Source organism: Hippocampus guttulatus, chromosome 3 (assembly GCF_054856545.1).
Source record: "Hippocampus guttulatus isolate MCC_2025c chromosome 3, RoL_Hgut_1.0, whole genome shotgun sequence".
Taxonomy (NCBI): domain Eukaryota; kingdom Metazoa; phylum Chordata; class Actinopteri; order Syngnathiformes; family Syngnathidae; genus Hippocampus; species Hippocampus guttulatus.
In genome coordinates, this window is record NC_141263.1 from 22,767,185 (window position 1) to 22,785,475 (window position 18,291).

The 18,291-nt window shown below is 42.4% G+C and overlaps 1 protein-coding gene and 1 long non-coding RNA gene across 2 annotated transcripts in view; both read right to left on the minus strand.

Moving 5' to 3' along the window:
* Positions 1 to 5,877, minus strand: part of nkd1 (NKD inhibitor of WNT signaling pathway 1) — a 35,224-nt gene extending 29,347 nt beyond the window's left edge. The window contains exons 1-3 of the mRNA XM_086107463.1: positions 5,703 to 5,877; positions 5,570 to 5,602; positions 5,323 to 5,429 (exon numbers count right to left, since the gene is read on the minus strand). Coding sequence (XP_085963589.1) covers positions 5,323 to 5,429; positions 5,570 to 5,602; positions 5,703 to 5,727 — 165 coding nt within the window. The 5' untranslated portion in view covers positions 5,728 to 5,877. The remainder of the gene's footprint in view (positions 1 to 5,322; positions 5,430 to 5,569; positions 5,603 to 5,702) is intronic.
* A 7,053-nt stretch (positions 5,878 to 12,930) lies between these two features.
* On the minus strand, positions 12,931 to 17,502 carry LOC147207871 (uncharacterized). The gene is made up of 3 exons (XR_015100377.1): positions 17,353 to 17,502; positions 16,846 to 16,919; positions 12,931 to 13,270 (listed from the first exon to the last, which is right to left on the minus strand). It is a non-coding gene; the product is annotated as an uncharacterized LOC147207871 (long non-coding RNA).
* Positions 17,503 to 18,291: the final 789 nt, after the last annotated feature.

Here is an 18,291-nt window from a genome sequence, read left to right on the forward strand (position 1 = left end):
CAAGTGGCAAAATGGCCGCCCCCTGAGATGGATACAAACAGTACATCTCTATTAATTTAGCTCTTTCACAACAGCTGCAGCTGGAACAAAGTGCTTTACACATCATCGGTGGATTTTGCTGCTCAATTCATATTCCACAAATGCAATATTAAGCAGACTGCCGTGTTTAGCCCAATAGAGCATCTTATCGTAAAGAACATTTCTGACTTGATTTCCCCTTTTACATTTTGGAGAGATGTCTCTACATATTAATTCACCTGCGAGACCATTTTGTTTGCAGCCCTAGTGCAGCTGTTTTGACCATCAACAGAGTTCAAATGGGCTCAGCTGTTGGCTCTTTAATCTCCATATTGCGAGCAATATCTTGGATGAAGATTTTTACCGTTGCAATCACCACCTGTTTTGTTTTCCCCGGATGAGAAAAGTGAAGCGTTCATTAGTCTTTGTGGATGAAATGCACCCGGTGACTAATTGGGGCATGACATCATACACAGAAAAACAAGCATTAAGACTCACATTAACACCTATAGACACTTTAGACGCCAGCCTTCCACAAAGGTATGTTTTGGGAATTTGGGCGCAAGCCGAAGTGGCCTGAGAAAACCCACGCAAGTACAGGAAGAGCAAACTGAGATCAAAACCCCAAGCCTCAGAACTGTGAGGCAGACATTCTAACCACTAGCTCACCATGGTACCCCGCTATAATTCCTTCAAATCAATAATTTCAAGGAATTCTCTCATCTATAGTGGAGGTAAAACAGTTCTTTTCACACTTTGCACCACCAAATGTGGCATTAAAGCGACCAGCAAGTTGCCCTCGGCAACGTCATTTCCACGACATCCTCTCATGGGAACACTTCTTTAAAAATCACATCGCCCCCGCTACGGCCAGGTGCTACCCCTCAACCCCCAAACTCCTTCCCGAAAGCCTGAAGCTTTTCTTTCCTTTAGAATGTGCCTCCAAATTTGCACCCCCCCTACATACCCCCACCCTCTTTGCAGCCACTTCAAAGAGCAAACAACAGGCCCTCGTCCCATGGGATCACTGAGGGGGTAAAGCCTGCTGGGAGTCGACCATACGTCACACAAGAGGCCAGTTGGTGGTGGTGGGAGAAGGGCGAAGGGCGGGGGTTACAAAAGCACACAAAAAGAAGGAGAAGATGAGGAGGTGTGAAAGCTGCTTTCAGCATCCAGACGAAGGCCCTCGCTTTGTGGCGTTCAAAAACACAGCCAAAGCATAACCTGTCTTACCGTGCTTGGAGGAGAGGGAATGCATCTGAAATGGGCCTGCTTGCTTCCCAAAAAGTTTACTTCACCAAGAAAAAAAAAAGAAAAAGAAAAAACAGTCGGCGACATGGATTGAGTTTTGTGGCCAGGAACAGTGAACAGGAGCGTGATGGCAGATTCAAGCAGCGGTCCGACAGGCTGGTGAGCCTCCTTGTGGGGTTCACACAAGAAAAATCAGCGTGGCATCATTTGCGAATAGTTTACTGTATACATATAAATGTATAAATATTTGTCAATAATAAGCATTCACCTGCAAAGATAAAGCTCTGAGGGAATAACTCCCATTTGTATTTTTCGGGTAGAGAACATCCGATATGGTAAGGCGCAGTAAATGTAATTGGCTCGAGCTCTCGCCACACATTTCCTCTGTAAACAAACACAGTGCAGCTCAACCTATGGCTAATGGACATCATGGCTCGCAGCACACTTTGTGAAGTACCTCAATAGGCGCCCTCATAGGAATAGAACTTGTCTATATTTACTTATTGACACTGCCCATGGTGGGAAACATAAGTTGGGTCAGCACTCGCCGAGCTGAACCATACCGAACTTTAATGCTCGGCGGAAAGACATCTTTTAAAAATGGAAAGAGGCTGTCTGTACTTATAATACAAGTGGAGCCTTGACTATCAATGGGAACACCTCCCCGCGAGGGCCCCCTTTCAAACGGCGTCTCGTTTCATCCGGCAACACAAGGCCACCGGGTAAACGCACCAAACAGATGGAGTCTGCGAGGGCAGAAGGGAGCACCAGCTGGGAGGTGGAAAGGGGGATTTTAAAGGCAAGGGGGAATGGGGGGAGGGGGTTCGTGACAGGTTTGATTTTGATTTTTTTTTTCAGAAATATGAAAGATGAATGCTTCAAAAGTAAGTGGCACACCATTATCATCAATATTTGAAATGAGGGTTTGCTGTTTAATGCCCCCACGAGGACCGACATGACGCACGTGCCAATTACAGGGAGGGCTCCACGACAGGCTGCACATGGGGTATCACATGACCCCAATGTCATAAGTCAAGACCCACCTGCCAACACCACTCAGTCACTGTCGCGCCACTGCCACATAGCGCATGGCTGCCCATGAGTCTAACGAAAGCTTGTTATACAAAATATATATATATGTGTGTGTATATACAGTATATATATATATATTTATTTTTTTTACACTCACACACTTACACCTTTTTGTTATATGGTGTTTCCCCATCTATTCACAGTTCACCACATTTACACTTAAAACAATTAATCGAGGAAATAAAAAACTTCTTTAATAACTTGCAGGTGTTTATAATTCAAAGCAAGACTGTCTCTCTACCCGTGGTATGAGGGCCCATTGATCGAACAAATAAGGCCTCGACACCTGTTTCACAAAATTCAATGGATAGGTCTAAAACGCATCCAAAAAAAACGTCTCAAGGACCCATGCACAGCGTCAAAAACATGTTTAACGACACATAAAGCCATGTCTGGTTAAAATTTGCTGTTGACCAGTGTTAGTAAATTTCACTTACGATATTTTGGACCTTTTAACTTTGCCATTCTTACTATCGGATAATAAACAGGGGTCCACGGTTTATGATGGAGTTCCGCAAGTACGGCGGTAACTGAGAGCGCTTTCCTGTGACTATGTATTCTTACGCCCTAAGGCAAAATAGCTCATTGCGGGTCATTTATAATCTCAAAACCAAATATGTTAGTGCCGCCATAAATCGTGGACCCGCATCTATCCAAATACTTGATTCCTAGACTAACAATCCAGCATTCTTAACTACAGTGTCAACAACCCCGATAATGAAGCGACATCCAAAGACAACCGTAACAAAACACGTCAGAGGACTTTAGACTCGCTGGATTAGCTTGTCTTCTCGCCAACACATAAACGCTCTTATCGCAAGAGCTCATTTTTACAGCGTGATGCTTGAAGAAAAAAAAAACTATTGTGACCTTTGCGAACCATGGCGTGTCTCCGAAGGTTTGGATTCCTCCTTATGGACAGAATAAAGCTGTTCTTGCAAGCTGCATTCAGCAAAAAGACAAGTGTGGGTGGTGGATGAACTCTATTCTCCTTTTCCTTCACAACAACGAACAATTTTCAACGTTTGAGAACGACACCACCAACCAAAGAGGCTTAAGACTCCTCTGAAGCAATTCCAAAGGATTTCCCCCTCACTTGACAACAACAACAACAGTGTGTGTGTCTACAGCAATGCAGAAAGACAAAAACATCGTCGAGCCTGACCAACATTCCTCAGCTTTTTACCATCCTCACATGTCACCAGGCTGTCATCCCAAAATGCTTTGAACTATGGCTTGATCTATTGTCGCCTTTTTTTAAAAAGAAACATCAACTGGGCTGAAAACCAACATCTGACTCGCCCGCAGAGACCAAACAAGTGTTGAAATTCGCATTGTCAACATCAAACACACACAAATAAGACCCAGTCGCAAGCTGTATCCAAAATGTTGGATTTTTTTGAGGTAACAGTGGTTGCTTGTGACTGAAGCTGTCAGAGAGAGAGATGTGTATTCCACGATTATGGCACACAGATGATAGTTTATGAACAGGGTTAGCCAAAATGTGACTTCCAGTAACCTACTTCCACGATACTTCATGTAGGAGTGAGGAAAGGGCAAAGTAAGAATCCATTGAAAGTCGACAGGCATCAAGACAAGGCATTTTGTAACACATATTAATTTGTTTCATTTAAAACTTATTAATGAGTATGTTCAGGGATATCTAGGAAATGTGTATCATCTTCTGCCATTGTAACTTTACGTGGACAATCAAAGCACGCATCACCATATTTTTTTAATCAAGAGTATGACAAAAACTTCAAAAATTATAATAAATGGTTTTAATGTCATTTTAAAAAATGTACCCTACAAAAATATACAAGCTTTAAGTAAAGGGAACATTTTTATATTGATTTGAAAATGTAAATTCAGTGAATGGTGTTTTTATGCCTTTGATGACTTTATTTTAAATGTATTCAATAATGATTATGTTACTGTTTATAATTGTGGTGTGGAATTTGCGCTGCATGATACCAGGAGTCATTTCTAATATTTTCAAGCTCTTATTTAGCAACATGACAGGACATTAGACTCAGTCCTCAGTAAATTGCAGTACTGTTAAAAAGCAGGCATCTCTAATTTTCTTGATTATTTCCATCTGTTGTTATTGCTTTGAGCATATTTTTCTAAACTTTTTTTTTTACGAGGCCCCCTTATTGAGATCAAGGTCTCTTTTCCAAGCAAGGCCAGGGAACAATAAATATTTATAAGAAAACACAGAAAATAATAAAGAACAGAAACAAACAGAAAATGAGTGTGACAAACATAGAAATAAGTGTAATAATCTAATAGAAGTAAACCTTCCAGGATCAATGAATGAGTTTAGGGACTAATTGGAATTAATCAATTTGGATGGAGTATAGTACAGTAACTCAAGCCAGCTCTAATTCATTGGATAGTTCCGAGAAGGTATTCTGTAATTGTTAGATTTTGGAAAGCGCAAAGCCTTATTTAAAATTTAAAAAAAAAACTGAGAATTTTAAACGTTCACGCAACTCCATTCGCCTCTATGCTGTCAATGAAATTAAAGGTTTATTCAATAAAAAAATTAGAGAAAATTATTCTAAGTGCAGTCTTGCACTAGATGCCCGTCAATATGCCTTGCATTCTTCATTTCGCCGGTGCTTCACTCGTATAACGTGTCAATGAATCGGGTAATGTGGCGTTTGGCGTCGTGCTGCTCGCGGACAAGCACGTGGCTTCATTTATTCATTGAAAGTGTCATCAATCTGGTGCAATGGCAACATTTTGGACGCAGCGCTTGTCTTTTCAGCAATACGACCGATGGCTCGTGAAACCACACGCGGCCCTCATTTATGTCCATTGAGGATTCAAAAAGTGAAGGGATCTACAAAAAGGAGCGTTCATGCACAACAGAAGGCAGGGCGAGAATGAGACGGCTGTGAGGCGGGGGGGGGGGGGGGGGTTAGTGGAGGTTCCGGGGACCCTCGGTTGACTCACCCGGGTGGTCAACGCGCACTTGGTCTTGAGATGACAGTCCTGCTGCTTTACCAGCCAGTCGTCCAGTCCCTTCCGAGCCAAACAGGCATTAACTACAAAGCTGTCGCCTGAAACAGAAGCCAGCTTTAAATTGTGTATTTTATATTGTGGTACAGTGGGAACTCGTCCGTGCACATGTTCACACAAGCAAGATCCCTTCCTCTCTCCACAAAGTAACCCAAATGTTCCCTAAAACCATGCTGCTTACCTTCGGGGCTCTCTCTCGCTTTACAAATAGCGGCTTGTAGTGGATGGAAACCGGGAAAAAAAAGAACGAAAGAAGACAATGAACACTCAAGTACCACAACTACGAGAGTTTCAATATCACAAAAAAGCCTCACCATGTTTCGAGTGCAGTTTCCCCATCTCTCGGCATCGGTGGACACCATCAGACGAGTAATATAGTCCGAAAAGTATCGTGAAAGGGGTGGGCGAAGAGAGCGGGAGATATCCGATATGAGTCCGCGGAGAAGAGGAAAGTGGTGGGAGCACACTCAGAGACGTCTGCACGCCTGGTGAGCAATGAAACGTCTGAGGTTGGTGTCGGGTCGGGTGGTTCGCTTGATGCCAGTAGTACAACAGTCAACATCCGCTTAGACGCTATCAAAATAAAATAAATTAAATCCGTCTTTTGGAGACAAACGACGAGTAGAGAGAGACTTTCACAATAAAACACCATCCGTTTTTGTACACGCGTTGAATACTGTATTCACCTTTTGTCTATACATGCCTATTGATCTTATACCATCATTAAACCTTACAATACAATACATGCTGATTTATATAGCGCTTTCACAACAGCGGCAGCTGTAACAAAGCGCTTAACAAAAAAATTAAAACGATTTTGTAAACTGTAGTCAGACATAATATAATTTCGGCCTATGTGAAGAGAATTAATCAGATCATCCTTATTTTCTCTTTCCTTACAAATTTCATTTAATTTCTAGCGGTTTGCACATCTGCCTCACAGTTATGAGCTCTAGTTTTGAATATCAGCTCCAGCCTTCCTGTTTGGAGTTTGCAAGTTCTCCATATATTTGCGGGGGTTTTCTCTGAATATTTGCCCCCCCCCACCCCACATTCCAAAAAGATGCATATTATGTGACTCTAAATCAAGGATACCAACCTTTTTAAAACTCAAAGGGTACTGATTAAGTCAAAAGGCCTACCAGTTTGATACACACATTTCAAAAACAAATTGCTCAAATTATCTTTAATGATAAAATATTGATAATAATTATTGATATTCATCTACTCGAAGACACTGACCGCGTCACAATAACTATCAACAATGATTTATCTAGGCTGCGATTGGCTGATAACCAGTTTAGTGTGTACCCTGCATACTGCCCGAAGACAGCTGGGATAGGCGCCAGCACGCCCATGACCCTCATGGGTATAAGTGGTTCGGTGAATGGATGATTGGATTTACCTCAATCAGAAACAAATATCAACAATCAACACTATCTCTGATCCACTGGTGAAAGGACACTTTGATCCTCTCCTCTTTCATCTCGAACTGCTTCAGACAACAAAGTGTATGCAGAAAAGTGGTGAAGATTGCACGACTGTCTGTGCCCTATGTGTTGTGTTGTGTTATTTTTGTTATTTTGACTTCAAAATGGCGCCGCGAGAGTGGCTGCCTTTCCAGCAGCTCCTATATTTTGTCGTTCTACTTCTTCCTTTCATAACTTTGCTGCTGTGAATTGGGAATTTCTCCACTGCGAGACTAATAAAGGTTTTCTTACCTTATATTTCTATGAATCTCTACTGCGTTAAGATTTGCAAATGATCACTTATACAACATTTCTAAGAAATCAGAATGTCCCATTCTTCACTATAGCCATGAACACTGACTAACAGTACTATTTTTAAAACGGTAGAACAGCTACTCATTTGGTCCTTGGGGGAGACCCAGTGCCTGCGGGCCCAATGTCGGTGACCCGTGCACTAAAATGTGTGAATGTCAATGTGGGTGCTTGTTTGTCTACATGCACCCTGTGATTGGCCAGCGACCAGACCAGGATGCAGCACGCCTCAATTGGGATTAGCTCAAGTGGTATAGAAAATGAATGGATGGATAATTGTAATTTACTTGAAGAGTCACTGATCAGGTAGTGGTCCACTTCAGTGCAGGCAGAAATGGCTACATTTCCATCCAGAGACATGAATGTATGCACCCTTAGATTGACCGTTGCCCTGAACACGATAAGCAAGAGAGAAAGTGGATGGATGGATAGTTCATGTTATCTAGATTGTCATTTTAAAATCCCCAAGAGGAAAAAAGCTGTTTGAGTGGTTACTCATAAAGCAGTTAACATTAAAGACCAGGCTCCCAGGGGATGAGAGGGGTGTCACGGGGAGGCCCTGTGGTCAGTGCACATCTGCTCTTTGACATGAAAAGCTCTTTTTGGAAAATCTACAGTGTTTTGTTTTTTCTTCTTCTTCTTTTTCCGGGGGGGGGGGGGGGGGGGGGTGCTGAGGCAGCAGATGAAAGGAGGCGAGATGTTCTTTTGAAGTCGTCAAATATATAATGAAAGACAGACGCCATGGAGGCAGCAGAGGCATAATATGATGGACGGGCAGACATCTCGTGACAAAAATATGACATTGATGCTTCTTGTCCCATTTCTGTCAGATGGCCTCCAAATAGCAGGTGTTATTATTTATTTCACTCAGTAAAAGTGGAACAAGGCTGCGTCACATAATATTCTTCATCCATTTTTCACATTTACACAGTGTTTCCTGTCACATCTGATAAATCTCACACGTTAGATCGCAAATGAAACATCAATTGAGTGGCTTCTACGACTTTGAAATAATAGATGAACTGTTCAACCTCAATGCATGCCTCGATTTACCTCTATTTATAGAGCACTCAAAACAACAGAAGATGTGTCTTTCAATTTCTGTGTAAAAGTCCCATCTTTACAACTAAAATACAGCCTATCGGTACGCCATAAGTCTCTACAGTATTGTCTCTACAGTCGGTATCATAGTAGTTGGATCAAACTAAATGCTAACCCAGCCTACGCTTTTAATAACATCATAATTCCTCTACCAGTAGAAGTACATTTCAAATTAAAATACATGATTCTTCTGTTTTGTGTCTTATCTGTGGCTAATTTGTTATCTAAACAGCTAAGAAGAAGGAAAGAAATCAACCTGTCCACTCATTGTAGCAATGTGAGTTGTGGCCACCATCTTTGTGGAATTTTTTGTAAAACATGGAATGGGCACATCAAAACCCTCTAAAATCCTCCATAACCAATATATTCATTAAAGAAACAATTGACTACTAGTGTACATGCATGACCTTTTCGACATAGTATACTGCCCACACTTTTCTTCTCACATATAATGTAACTTAGAGTCGAGTTTTTAGGGCAAGCGATGCCTTTGGAACCATCACAGTAATGTTGGCAGGTTGACTTAGAGAATTCGTTAGCATTTCAGCCCATACAAGGTTATTGATGGATATTTTTAACTGCAACTTGGCAACCAGTTGGAGAAGGGGTTTTGCAAGTAGAAGATGAAATGAAGGGATTGAAGAGATATGCTGAGAAATTTTAAGGTGTTATTTTTTTCAAATCGAATTTTCGACAGCCGAGATTACACAAAAACACCAATTCGCCAAAACGCTTTTTTTTCTGACACACAAAAAAAAACCATCCAATGATTTTTTTACAATTCTTAGTGTGTTGTACTAAAGTGGAAGTGTCTCTTCCAACCATACACTGAAAAGAATTGCTGTTGAATTTAGTACATTTTATTTCATCAAGTGGTTGTACGAAATATTATCATATGAAGTAGTTGTATAGACTACTTAAAAAGTCTGGATCCAGATGGTTTCTCTTTGTGCTACTATTTGACAAGATAAAATGGTGTAAGTACAGTTTGACAGACTGACATTTTTGGCAAATCCTGTCATGTAGTTAAAAGTACATTTTCAAATCTTAATGAGTTTTGTGTCAAACATTTTGTCTTTACAGTTAGAACAGGTTTAAAATGGGGTATCCTCATGTTTTAAGTCTAAAACGATGTCTTTACAGTGAAAAACATGGTGGATTGATCATTCTCACCTATCTAGCTAGCCTAGTCTAGCTAACATAATGTTTGTCCACTTGTAAAACCAATGATTCAAAATAAAACCAGCTGTCCTTGACTGTTATCTGAGATAATATTGTACAGTTGTTCGAACAGAACTCGATAGTTCTATTTAAGGTAGCCTAGCTAACATTTAAAAACAGAAAACATGCCAACAAAATACCTTCCAAAAATTTTAGGGTGTCAGAATTTCAACCTTCAATCAGTTATTCTTATCTTTTAAGTGTTTCTCTCAACATATTGGCTCTACATGACATTAGACGAGTAGTAACAATTGTGTCGACCAATCAACGGGCAGCTGGTTGTTTGCCTTCATTCTATTGTATGTAATTGCACTACTGCAAACAATAACCCAACAAGGGGTTTGATATTTTTGCCAAGTCAGCTCAGAATCACACACACACACACACACACACACACACACACACACACACACACACACACACACACACACACACACACACACACACACGGACCCACCAAAAAAGTGTGTGATGCCAAACTCGATGGCACCAGTTTTCATTCAAGCTAGTTCACACGAGATAAAAGACTGGGCCACATGTTGCCCTCCCGGGGGGGTGCCACTCAATGTTTTCCCACATCCTGACTCTATCATCACATGTTAAACCGAGAGGAACCAGGCTGCCCTTTGAACCAGACATACAGATGAGAAGTTGTTATTCCAGGAATGGCCCCGAATATTGTGGGAAAAAGGCATGTTCATGTGACACACTTCCTGTCTTGTGAAAGAGGGCCAATGGAGGAGTGGCTTTGCGGCCCTCGATATTTATCTTTGAAGCCCAAAGACTCCCATTACAATGAATCCCCGTTATTGCCGGAAGCCATTTTTCGACATGGCACGTCATGATTTTGAGGCCATTATTTGAAAGACTGAACTGATGTTGGGACAGTAATCATTACCCTCAATTCATGGGACTCTTAGGGGTATTCTCTGAATGCCAGATTCTGGGGATAACTAAGGCTGGATTGAAGACACGGTTCAAGAATATGGAATATTATTCAAATAATAAATAACACTGAATGTCTGGGCTCAGTTTCAGATTTAAATTTTGCCTTCGAAGACTACAGGTTCACTAGCTCGAGGTCGAGCCAACATGAAAACAAAGAAACAAGCCTCAAACATTCTGGGATTTTTATGGGCTGATGAGACAACAATAACCCTTTATTAAAGTGATGGGGAAGCTAACATTTTGCCAGGGGTGGGGGTGGGGGGGGGGTCAGATGATGTTCAGTCAAAAATTTTAAAACAGAGCACTATATTGGCGCCGCCGTTTAAAACCACCTACCCCATGGTTTGTCCATATGACAACCTAGGAGGCTGATGCATGGAGAGAGGAAGTGGGGCAGGGGAGAGGATGTGAAGAGCAGCTGCCGGGCCCTTAAAAAGCTCCAATATGTCGCTTTTATCCGCGGGAACAAAAGATGTAAAAAAAAAAGAAAAGAAAAAAAAAAGACAATCGGCACTGGAGTACAGTGTCGGTTCCTGACTCCAAGCTCCATTGTGTCAACCCAGCGTGTGGCGTGTCAGGCGGACGGTCCGCATGGGAGGGAAAAGCTCGCCTGGCGCGCGTGGGTCATTCTGCTTGCCAGGAAGTGGTGACAACAGCCCAGATTTAGGGGTATTCCCATATCGGTATATTTTTAGCATTTTTATTTTCGATGTCATAAACATTGCACAATTGAGTCAAATTTGAGTAGGTGCAGAGTTGGGTAATAACACGCTACATTTACTAAAGCAACTTGTGGGATAAATTAGACTTGCTAGAGTATTTTTGATGCAACATGCTTTTTACTTACCAAGTATTCCTGCTTCCATTATTTACCGTCATCGATCCATCGTCCAACCATCTATCCATCCATTTTATAGGGCTTTTCCTCAGAGACACAGGGGAGCTGGAACTTATTCCAGCTGACTTTTTGGGCCCTTTTCAATTGTAGTGGTTCTTCCCCGAAACAGCATGGTTCCACCCTTTGAAGTTACCGTACTTTACAATTCCTTTACAATTTCTTACGGCGTGAGGTTACAATGAAACCGGCCTTCAGAATCTCTTCGATGATGGTTCCAAAATGCAGGCCGTGACGTCACTGTCATGTGAGTGGCTGGCAGATGTTCGCATTTCTGTCAGCGATGCGCACACTGCACGGTGTCAGTGAATGAACACACAGGTTGCCATGGAAAGATGTGGTCTAAATTGAAGACATAAACAGGAGATATTTTGACAGTTGAGGCTCACTCGCATTCTCATTCAATTGAATAGATAATCTTTTTTCTGAATGCAACGGCAATTCAAAAGCAAAATCAGGTGCCATACTTGTGCATACTGCGAGTGTGCAATTCTGTTGATCCCGCCCCAAATGATGGGCGACTGTTGTAATGGAGACGCAACAGAGGCCAGGCCAGGCCTAGTGAGATCGGGGCAGTGTGGGCAGACGCCGTTCTAAGACCTGGACTGAAAGGGCGGCATTTATGAGAGAAGCGGCGTATTCTTATGGTGGACTGAAGCCAGCCAATCACAGGGCACATACACAGTATAGACAAACAAGTATTCAGACTTACATTCACACCTATGGACAAATTAGAGTCTTCAGTGAACGTAACATGAATGTTTATGGAATGTGTGAGGAAGCCGGAGAAAACCCATGAAAGTTTGGGGATCAAATACGACTGTGACCAAAACGGATGCTACTTCGTCGAGTGTCTTTCTTATAATTATACATACTGTAGCTACATGTTTGAGCCAAGAAGCTAAAACCTCTTAAAGCCTCACATGGCTGAAATACATCCCACCGAGTCAGGCTCAAAAGCGGCCAGGCCAAAAATTATTGCGGAAAACCGTCAAATTGCAACATATTGTGTTCAACATTAGGGGTTTGACTGTATTTTTATGTATGCTATTCATCAAGTGAATATTCAGGAACGTCATTTGCAGTTCAAAGAGTTAGAGAAAGCTCCTTAAAGCTAGTTATGGCCTTAATTTGTTTTGTCGTGGTTAGGAGAGAAATCGTTAAGCCGTAGCAAAGGACAGTGAAGGTGGTGAGAGGCTTTTGATTTATGCAGACATCAAAAAGTATACAAAACCCCCCCTCCAAAAAACTTGTGAAAGGGATTAGCCACCAAATCGCACCATTAATAACGTAGCTTTATAAAACTGAGCATGAAATGGGCTTAATCCTTACATGTCACTGTATTTATAGGTTTTTAATTTGGGGAATAAAACGCCCAACCAGGCCCGATTAGTGCCAATATGCAAAATGAAACACGGTGGTTGGCAGAAGTGGAAAAGGTACTCTTATACTCTGCATTTTAATAATTAACATTTAATACAGTATGAGTACAAATGACTTTAAAAAAAAGCATGTGAAAGATTTAATTCCTTTACTTGGAGACTCTGAGTTGCACTTTTAGTACAAATACAAAAATAAATGTGTACAGACAGTTAGTTAGTTAGTTAGTTAGTTAGTTAGTTCCGCCCGCTCCTATTTGGAACATTGGGCGACGAGCCTCCTCCATTTGTTCCGGTCACTGGCGACCTTTCTTGCTCCATGCCAGCTGACACCCATCTCACTGAGGTCTTCTTTGGCAGTCTGTCTCCACGTCTTCTTTGGCCTACCTCTCTTCCTCTTTCCACCCTCTGGCATCCAGTCCATGGCCACACTTGCCGGTCTCTCTCTTGGCAGCCGGAGTACGTGGCCGATCATTTTCCTTCTCCTTTCAGAGACAATGTCTGACAGTTCAGCCACTCCTGCCCTCTTCATCACCTCCTCGTTGGTGATGTGGTCTCTGTGTACAGCCAATTATATACAAATACCCATTTTGATAAGTTGAAAAAAATACAGTAGGTTCCCTCTTTCAGCAGTATAGTGTTCAAATCACAACGAAAAAACTCATGGTACTTGTTGGATGATGTTTAAAGACCATTGTTTCTAAATATTAACCTGCCACGCATGTTTTTGGAATGAGGGAGGAAACCGGAGTACCCGGAGAATACCCACGCATGCACTTGTGCACTGTGAGGGTGACGTGCTAACCAGTCGACCAACGTGCCGGCGCTTTGAAATACTGTATAGGCGAGAAGAAAAAAAAAGTGAGGTATTAAATGAATGAGTCCTGAAAAATATATTTAAGTACAGTACCGAATTATTGGTACTTCCCACTACTGCTGGTTGGTACTCAGCAAATATAGGCTGACAGAATTGATACTTGGCTAGAATTTGCCTTCGGTACTGGCTGGCTTTTTGAAGCGGCGGGTGGGGGGGTTTGTCGGCCCATCCTGAACGAGGACACAATTAGTGTATTCAGCCCAAAACAGTGGGGTTCCCCCTTTGATGTGGGGATCAAATGAAGGAGCTGTGTGTTTTTGTCCAAAATGACAGGCTTGCCAGGTTTACTAATGGTGAGCTAATAGAAAAGAGAGGGTTTATGATGCTCATTAATTACACAGGCTGTCATGTGTTGCAGGGGTGAGGATACAGAAGGCAGAACGGGGAGGGGGATTGGCGAGGGCAAGGAGAAGCTCTCGAAAAAGGTTGCCTGGCCATAAAAGCTGACTCTATTGAAAGAAAAGAAAGGGAGATCAACTAATGGCTTCCTGAGATAAGAGCAGCCACCAGGACAGAGCAGCTTCAAAGAGACTGTTACTGGAGCGAGGGGTTAAAAAGAAGAAGGGAAAAAAAACTTGCCATTATCTTCATAGCAAAATTCACACCCCATCCTGGGTGGACATCCAAGGCCCACCGACATAATAGCCAAAAGGGACTTGACACATGCGGCGTGGCGACAGAGACAGATTATGTTGGTGGGGTTTTTTCTTCCCAATTAAAACAGTTCCCAGATGTTTGAACAAAATGTGTATGGCATGCTTTTGTCAAACTCCCGCCAAAGATCAAGATTTATTTGACACTTTACATCATCTACCTGTATAATTGCCTCACTGAAATTCACCCATTTTGAGAGATGTGATCCTGTCTCATGCAAGTGAACCACTCCTCATCCCAATGTTGCCTACAGCAGGGCCATTTCCAAAAAGAGGTTTCACTACCATGACGACCCAGGGTGGAACTTGGGAGTTTTGACAAAGCGAGCACCTTCGGCCGGGTCGCCCTGCATCACCGATACAATTTCACATGAGTATGCAGGTATGCACTTTTTAAAAATGATAGAACATTATTTATTGCAAATTATTTATGTGGAACCCTAAGCTACAGCTCCCCAGTTTGGGAACCTCGTGTGAAAACAAACAAAAAAAAAAAAACTAAAGTTGCAGATGCACTTTTGGTCATAAATCAAAACACACTAACGACAAAATGAAAACACACGCAAAGAGCATGGATCCGAAAGTAACTATACAAAGCGCACGGTAAACAGCCAACCCGATTGACGGCAGGTTCTGATGTCATTCGTGAGGCCACGCCCCTGAAAGGCATTTTCTTTGTGTGTCTGGAACGAATTGGCATTTCTATGAGGAAAATTGATATTAACTCATTCACTCCCAAAGACGTTTTTAAACGTCTTTTCAGACATGGTCTAGAATTGGCTGGTACTGAATGAGTTAAATATAAGTTACTAACTTGGTCATGAAATGAATGAAACCCTTAAGTCAAGGGGGCACTGCATATCTAAATGAAATATATACAGTATATCTATATATATTTATATAACATTCATAGCTTTCATAAGCAGCGCAAAAGGGGCTACAGAATGAATAGTACAAAGTCGGTCCTATTCATATACACACGCATGTGTAGGATCTTCATACATAGCTATATTTTCACCCTGGGGGAGCTAGAACAATGTGGAAAAAAAAAACTTCTCCAGTGGTTGCTGAGCCAGAGAAGCCAGCTGGAGGAAGAAAAGTGGCGCTGCCAACATCTTTGTTGTGTTATTAATGTCTTATTCTTCAAGGCCGACTCTCCACTTGCGCCAAAAAGAGTGCCGTAAAAGGAAACATGTGCCTTATTATTTATTTGTTCATTGTAAGAGGCACTTCACAGCGGCTGAAGAAAGTGCAGCCTTTATTGTTTTTATTCAGAAATATTTTTGTTGTTGTTGTTGTTGTTGTTGCCAAGCAGCCACAGTAACAATTCTGCGGGGCGGCTAGGAACCGACACACAAATGTTGTTTTTTTTTGTTGTGGTGGAATTATTTCAAGTCTTATACAGCGCTGCTAGAGGCATGCCGTCTGTCTGCGCGCTGGAGCTTGGCTGCAACAACATTTAGCAGCAAACGAAAAAGCTTGAAAAGGACACTTGCTGCTTTTTGAAGGTATCAATTCAGAGAATGTATCAACATGCAAAACGTTGTGGATCAGTGAGTCAATTGCAGTGCACAAAAAGACAAACAAGCATTCAAGCTCACACCAATAATTAATGAACCTAACATACATGTTATTGGAATGTGGCAGGAGGCTTCAGTACCAAAACCGACGCAAGCATGGGTGAACAAATATTCTGTTCCGTTTCGGTTACAAATATTTACAAATAATTATGTCTTTAGTACTGTGTTAGCATTGGGTGGAAATAGACTGGCGCGTCTGACAAATTTGGATTACTCTGCTGCTGTAGGAACGAACTGTGGACCCCCTGTACTCTTCTTTTCAGGTCAAACCCCAATTTTTAAAATATTGTTCCATTATGTTGCATGTATCGAAGCTCTGTACCATGCATGAATCTGTTTTTGGAAAGTGTCTCGTACCAAGTGAGCATGCCGGTCGACCAACTTCTTGGGAGTCTACTTCCACTGCATTATCCAGGTGTCTCAGCTCAACCCTCATGAGAAATGTGATCTGGCCCCATTTTGCTTGAACTAATGTGTTTACATGTAACCTGAACATCAAGCCAATGATTAGATTTTCAGGAAAGCCGTGTCAACACGCAAGCTGTGGAAATGGGTGATCCGACAGCGGCTGCAATCCGACCGAGGTGCCTCTGCGACTGGGTTGCGGAGAACGCAATATCAAAGGCTGTTAACGGCCCGCAGTAATGAATTCCACGGCAGTCCCTTCATCTCGGAGCTTAGCTAAATAAACCTTCGTCTGGATGAGTGACCCACTGGTGCGGTGGGGAGGGACTGGTAGCCTATTGGATTTGAGGGGATCTGGGTGTTAATGATGACCTAGTTTACCCGGGACATCGCCGTGGCATCTGCATGCCCCAACCCCGCGACTACTGATCAGGAGGCCATTGTGGGAGGCTCAACTGAAAAGACAATGAAAGGTTTTTCCTCTTCAGCAGCATAAGTGTAAAGTTCATTTCAATTTAAATGCAGCAAATGTACTTTTGTTTTATTTAGGAGTTCATAGTTTCCGTCTCCACTGTGTTTCCAAATTTTAGACTATTGTTTTTTGAAAGTATACTTACGTAATATAATGTTGGAAACGAGAGCCGAAGAACCTGGTGCACAATCGGGCCATTTATTGAATTCCGGGAGTACTCTAAAACACAAAGAACAATGAGCACACTCAAGTAGGAACTTCTGTCAGCCACAGCTCACACCCAGAATCTCACACAGACTCGCATACATTCCACCCCACCAGGCTCCATCTTTTAGAGGCACAGGTATCAAAACAATTCCTGATTTGCTTGCCCGTAAATGACCATCAACAACGTTCTTTCATTGTTGGGGTAGGGTGGTGGTGGGGGGGTGTCATATGATCATTGAATATATCCAATCAAAATCAAACGCGCATTAGGTTTTGCGTTAGTGTGCTGCAAACCCATCAGTGCAGTCCCTCATCACGGTGGCGTGGCTGCAAGTGGGCCCTCGACTCAGAGGAGAGGGGGACGGGGGGACGGGGGGGGGGCAGCCGCCCAGTCAGCCCAGCGATGCGTTACGTGAGATGTTTTCCAAACAGAGGGTGTACTGACCCCTGAAGTTGGGTCACCGAATGATTCCCCCCGATGTCCAGCACCAACTTCGCCAGAGCTTTTCACAATAAGGCAATTCATCTCCACGTAATGAACTGGTGTTCCCACAGACAAGGGAGGCAGGTCGGGGCCACAAATGTGGGGGTTGGGCTCGGGAAGGTCAACGGTGATGTCATCCTGAATCAGCCGCATTAGAAAGTATATGTAACACACCATTAATACATGCCTTGTTGCAATGCAATTGCATTCATTACATGAGCCAATTTATTCACTTTGTAGAAGTGAAAGAATTGAGTTCACACAAGCTAATCACAAAATGACGCATTATGTTTTTCGTCGCTGTCCTGTGAAAAACACATATGCCCATTTTTGTCATTTAAAAAAAAAATCTCCATTTATGGGATGTCTGAAACTTCGACATCCCATTAATGTAAAGTGAAGTCAGCCCAAGTGTAAATGCTTTTAAATACATGTTAAAATCGTACCCCCCCCCCACCCCAATAGCTTTGATTAAGGTCTTTGAAACATTTTAAATATTTATTTTCTTTTAGCTATTTCAGAAACCCATTCTTAAATGGTTTTAAAGTTTTACATTCGCAAACTGTTTTGTTTTTTTTCCCCAAGAAATTTTCAACATATAAAAAAACCATCACCTCTTGGAACATGAAGATGATGCTCACATGAGAGACTGGGAGGTCGCATTTCAGCGGGGCCACACACTCCAGCCTTGGTGGAGGGCCATTCTAGCCTTTTCAAGAATTCTCCATGGCTTCACCTGCAAACGTACAGAAAAACTGACACGTGCACCCTCCCTCGTTCATTGTCTCCTAGCCCCCTGCCCCTCCATGTGTTTCCCTCAGCCGGGCTGACATCAGCATGGAGGCACGCAGGGGCCTCCTCATCTGCTCCCAATTATAGCTCAGCCCATCGCTCGGCTGA